This window comes from Pollicipes pollicipes, unplaced genomic scaffold (assembly GCF_011947565.3).
Source record: "Pollicipes pollicipes isolate AB1234 unplaced genomic scaffold, Ppol_2.1 Scaffold_4740;HRSCAF=5597_pilon_pilon_pilon, whole genome shotgun sequence".
Classification (NCBI taxonomy): Eukaryota; Metazoa; Arthropoda; class Thecostraca; order Pollicipedomorpha; family Pollicipedidae; genus Pollicipes; species Pollicipes pollicipes.
Window position 1 is genome coordinate 16475545 of NW_023596545.1, and position 6000 is coordinate 16481544.

The following is a 6000-nucleotide window of genomic DNA, read 5'->3' on the forward strand; positions in this document are numbered from 1 at the left end:
GACTGCAGCGACGAATCGCGTATTTCGTCTGGGGAGGTCACGTAACAATGTGCCCCCCCCCCCCCTCCAGGGTTGAATATTCTCATCTAAAGAAGCCTTTGGATTTCGCTCACCAAATTTTGGGATTCTTAAGCTAGCTATTTTGTATATCGCAAACTGTCTTACCGGGCTCAGCAGGGGTGGCAATTTTTGAAAATCGTTGAGGGCCGAATCAAAGGCCCGACAACCTATCCCCCCCCCACACGCACACACACCCAGTCATTTTTTCTCACCGGATTTATCCCGCTTTGTTTCAGTTAAAGCAATATATGCCTTTCATATTTGTATATGTTATGAAAGCCTTTAATTTAAGCAGTACAGAAGTCGTGGATGGGGACTTTTTGAAGCTAAATACGTTGTAAGACATACAGCGAAACCAGTTACGGTTGGCTGCTAAATACAATGCTAACTACAATCAAGCATGACACTTGATTAACAGGTTGGTTGCGGCTGGTCTGTTTCCGGTAGCTTGTCGGATAGTTGATGTTGTGGTCAGTTGATAGTTCATGACAAATGTATAATTTTGCTTTGAATGCAGTGAAGGAGTACAAAATATGGTAGCATTCAAACTACGTTAGAAATGTGATGCACAATTATAATGGAGTGATACAAGTTCAACAACTAAAAAAATTAAGTACAGTTCATCGGTGGCGTTTAAAATAATTGCAGTCTGTTGCCAAACATTACAGGATTGTATGCGGCTGCTGATATCTGCGAGCAAGATGCCAGGTAAATGTGTCAGCATCTAGATCTCAAGGTTATGAATATTAATCAATTTAGCCTGGCCTGTATATGCAAGCGGGCAAGACGCCATGAATAACGGAGGTGTTGGCGCATACAAGCACGTATGGGGTTTTTGGCAACAGAGTGAGGTCCTGATCTCGTGGAAGAACCCAAGCCCAATGTGGAGAGCCTGGAAGGGCCCAAGAGTACCCCGGGCGAAGTACGTGTAAGGCCCCGTTCACAGCAAAGACCCTCAATAAAATGGGAAAACCAAAGGCCGATAGGAACGGCACTTAAGCGATCCAGAGTGCCTTGGCAAATGAACGTATAGGCCCCTGTCAACAGCGTGAGGTGTTCTGAGTAAATATCAAGTGCGCGATGCCAATGTGGCGGGCCCCTGTGCAATCAAGAGTACCCGGGAAGGTTAACAGAAATTGAGGTGCACTTGGACAACCGAGAGCACCTCGGCAGGTTAAGATATGGGGCTACGTCAATAACGTATGAAGCCTTTCGGGTGAATGGGAAGAATCCGTAGACGGCCCTTGATTGATCAAGGGTACCACGGCAGTTCAGCGTATAGGGCTCCGACAACAGCGTAGGGCCCTCCGAGCACATGCAAGGAAATTAATGGCAACGTGGAAGGCCACTTGGCGATTGGAGTGCCGCAGCAAGCGGACATATAGGACCCCGTCAGCAGCGAAGGGCCTCTGGACGGCGTAATGAGCCGTAAAACCTCTCCAACCATCACCCTCCCATGAATCAACGAGTTATTACGTTCTGCTCGTGAACCCTTGATTTGTTGCCTGCAGCTGTTTTTGGTCGCCTAAAGGCACAAAGACTTGCAATTTTGTGCTTTTGTGTTTTTAAAAAAATGCTTAGTTCGGCCAGTTGTGACCTTCTTCGGAGCATGCGCGTCTCCTCGGAGCCTAAAGGGGCATAGTCCCGTGCCCCCCCCCCCCCCCCCCCTCTGAACTTGCTACTGGTCGAGCGCAGTATCGTTCGCTTAGGCGAGATAAACAATACATTTTTTCAATAACAAAACTCATTTATAGCATACGGCTTCGGTTTGAATGTAACACAACTGTTATCAAGCGCATTCGCTAAAAGAGCAAATGGAACGCCCGGTATCTACACAAGGACGCTTTGACGCAGCACCAGCGCAGGCCTGAAACCCGGATTTGTTCATCTCAAGGACAGGAGACTGTTGTCATGGCGAAACCTGGCGAATATGGCATCGGAGGATGCAGCTGCGGCCCCGGACAATTACCTGATGGGCATATGGTCTCGCTAGCCCATAGCTCCCATCCCGTCCTGGCTGAGCTCGTTTTGTCAGCTTGCCCCGAGTGAACACCAGTCATTGTTTGGCTCAGGATTTCGGCACCGGCAGCCGATTCTTAATGACGACAGAGATCAGGGAGTGGGCTGGTAGCGACTGGTTATAATGCGCCGGTCATGGAGATTGGAGCTCAGGATGACGGACATTACCCATGAGCAGCGCTGCCTGATTATCACCCAGCATTGTCAAGAGGTTAAAAGGAATGTTTTACATGTGAAGATATTGAGCAAACATCAGCTATGATGAAATAAACTCACTTATAACTATTTGTATATTTTTCAGTAAAAAGACTGCTCTAGAAAACACTATGATTGAGCACCAATTGACGGCCGTTCTATCTGAAAATTTTGCTCATGAACGCCAGATATGGACGACTAGACAACTGTATTTTCTTGGCCTTGATTGCCACAGGGCTAATGAAATGGCAGGATTTAAATGACGCTTTTATAGAGTTATGGATGCATGGGTGTCATTGAAACAGTCTCCCCGAAATATGTAGTCTGCACATATTCGCAGACGTGTAGCTCAAAAACTAGAGGGGCTTAGGTCTTAAGAAGGTTATGGCTGTGAACTGCATCGAATGACCTTCGAGATGGTTATTTCAGTTCAAAACCTCATACAAATGAAGAATGCTCTCTGTGATCACAAACTCAGCCCCGTCACATTTGGTGACGCCATATTGGAACACCTCACAGTGTAGCACACCGATATCAGGCGGCTACGGCGGCCAGAATGTCATGTTACAGCGGTGCTGGCAGCCGAGGAGCTGGTTGGTCTGCTGCCCGTTCGCAGCTCGGCCGCACGAGTGCCTGGTATACAGGCCGAGGTCTGTCTCATCGATGTACACCTGCCTGCAATGCGTACTCTTGACCTGTGGCCGAACTGTACTCAAACAAAAGGGGTCAAACTGTTGAGAGCATCGAGGAATCGTTTCGGAAACTGAATGAGCAATTTGATTACATGGACAAATAATGGTGCCTTCATGAACCATCCCGCCGACCCGCGACTCCTTTGGCCCATGTTTGTACGGCTTTGATAATCAACTCGTTACGCTCCATGCCGAACTGTAGTGTATTAGCGACTAGATTTGTCGGAACAACAATATTGTTCCCGGCTCAGAGAAAAGTGGTACGGTCCATGTGCGCATTGGTTGTAACCGCTTTGTCGAGTGGTCAGATACCACTGTAAGAAGATATAGAAGCCGAAAAAATGGGGTCCAGTACATGAGTTCCAGTATGACACCAGAAGTTCGGTAGATTTGTGATCACGTGCTAGAATGGCGCTTCTCGTGAGCATTGGGCAGACGGATTCAGATGTGACCGTTTTGAAGTAGAGACGAACAAATTTTATCACGATATTTTTCGACGCATAGGGGCTAAGGCGAATGTGAAATAATGTTACCCATTTGGTCTGTGTCTTTGAATCCAGTCACTGTACATTGAAAATAATTGTGTAATAGTACCGAGTGTCCCTGAGAAGTGTTTGCTCCACCCGATCTGAGGACGTAGGAGCAAATGTGTAATAGTACCGAGTGTCCCTGAGAAGTGTTTGCTCCACCCGATCTGAGGACGTAGGAGCAGATGTGTAATAGTACCGAGTGTCCCTGAGAAGTGTTTGCTCCACCCGATCTGAGGACGTAGAAGCAGATGTGTAATAGTACCGAGTGTCCCTGAGAAGTGTTTGCTCCACCCGATCTGAAGTCGTAGGAGCAGAATCTTCATGTTCTTCGGTGATCGGTGTCGCCCATCAGTCCTTACAACCTTACGCCACAGAACATTTCAAGCTTGTATTGCCGCTTTGCTTTTCGAATGCGCAACTTGCGTTGCGATAGCACAATATACTACTGCGGTGGTATGCCAGCATGAATATTTTACGCCGGGGAAGACAAGAAGCTACAGTAAGCTTTCAGTTTATTCACCGTGGTTCACAGTGACTTACATATGAACACTGTTACTCAGTTCATCCAGATGCAGCGCAACGTCAGCAATCAGGCAGCATTGAGACTTTACAGCGCTGTCAATGCAATTAATACAATTTTCCCACGCTGACATTCTGTAACTGCTTGAAAAATTATTTTTAACTACCTGAGAAACCTCACTCGGTACCATATTTCACACTCGCACAAGCATGTCACACTTCTTTCGACGTCGTTTACACATTTTGCGATGACAAGCAGTGCCAAACTCCTAAAACATGTTCCGAAAACGCACCGCTTTAATAATGCTTGGAAACCATAGGGGGCGCAAACTCCACTGCCCGTTCTGCACCCGATATGCTAGGGAGAAAAATGAAAGACATCACCCCAAAATCGCTAATGCGGGTCAAGCATAACAGCTTTAAGGTCTCTGGCATTGTCATGTAAAGTCTTAAGGAATGGCTGTGGGTGTTGTAACGATGTTAGAAACTGACAGCTATGCGCAGGAGAGAAACCAGTCACACACATTTGTTTTGCGAAGCGTGCAATCAAGTGGGAGCAAAACTTGAAGGAATGAGATCATGTTTCCATTTTGCACCCATTGATCTGAGCTTTGCAGAGCAACGATTAAGATACCACCGCTTCACGAGCACATATCACTTCAGAACATGAGCTTAGATTTGTGTGCTTCTGTTGCGTTCCTCATATCGCGTATGCATAATTCACACCAAAGTGCTGTCATCATTGCTAGCAATGCCATCACAGGAATACACACACACACACGCACACACACACACACACACACACACAGACACACACACACGCACACACGCGCACACACACACACACACACACACACACACACACACACACACACACACACACACACACACACACACACACGCACACACACACACATATGTGTACACACGCACACTCAGACATGCACACGCGCGCGCGCGCATTTCAATGTCTGGTATCACTTCAAGCTTCAAGCTTGTCCGCGAAGTTCTTGGTCGACTATGCCGGAATCGCAAGACCCTTGTTTGCGATGTCCACTGCGACGAGCCGGCTTCTCTGGCATAGGGGGCGACGGCAGCGCCGTCTGGCAGAGCGAAGGTGATGCCACCTGATTGGCAGTCGTGCTGTCCTGCTTGTTCGACCTGTTGTTTACCCAGTTGGTGATGCCGGTCACGTGGAGAATCTCGGCGAAAAATGACCGCTCCGAACCGGAGTCTCCCTTCGCCGGCTAAAACAAAAAACAAAAACATTCAAAAGTCACCCACGGCTTCTTTACGCGTGCTGACCCAAATGGTAGTAAGCGTGGTTATCTCAGCATGTTTTCGTATCAGCCTTCTCGAATCGTTACATAGACCGTTAGCATTGCGTAACGTTCTTCGGCGTTATTGCCTAATCCTCAGTCAACGCGTGCACTTACCGTGCAGTTGTCGGCGTCTGACGATAGATGGCTCTGGTGGCTGACCACGGAGGACGGAGTGGAGATGGAGTCTTCCTCGATGTCGGGAAGGGAGGAGAGAGATGAGGAGGGCGAGAGCGAGCCTTCGCCACTCTTCAACGCCTCGATGGAGTCATTCAGCGCCAGTAGCTGACGGAACAGCTCGTTGTCCTGGCGCATCAGCGAGCACTGAAACAGGAGACGAAACCAGCTCGGTCACAGGGGAAATGATAAACTGGTCATGAAGTGTGCAGAGGCACAGGAGTTTGCTTTAAATACATTCTTACGTCGATTAAATTCGGATTAAACTTGTTCGCCCTCTTCATACAAGTTCGAATAGCTTCTAAATGAGGTATGAGGGAAAGGTATGATAAATATAACATGAGATGGAGAGAGATAGATATATGAGATAATAGAAATAGAGAAATATGGCAAAATAAAGTGTAGGGGGAATGTAGGGAGATAGTAAGTAAGTTGTAAGTAAGTAAGTCGTAAGTCACATAGTAAGTTGCACCGCCAGATAGCTAAATG

The 6000-nt window shown here is 47.5% G+C and overlaps 1 protein-coding gene across 1 annotated transcript; it reads right to left on the bottom strand.

Moving 5' to 3' along the window:
* Nucleotides 1-4911: 4911 nt before the first annotated feature.
* LOC119099498 (uncharacterized) lies at nucleotides 4912-5658 on the bottom strand (the record flags this gene model as incomplete). The annotated part of the gene is given in 2 exon segments (XM_037222656.1): nucleotides 4912-5262; nucleotides 5452-5658. Coding segments are annotated over 2 exon segments (465 nt in total), but the record flags the coding sequence as incomplete, so codon positions are not given.
* Nucleotides 5659-6000: the final 342 nt, after the last annotated feature.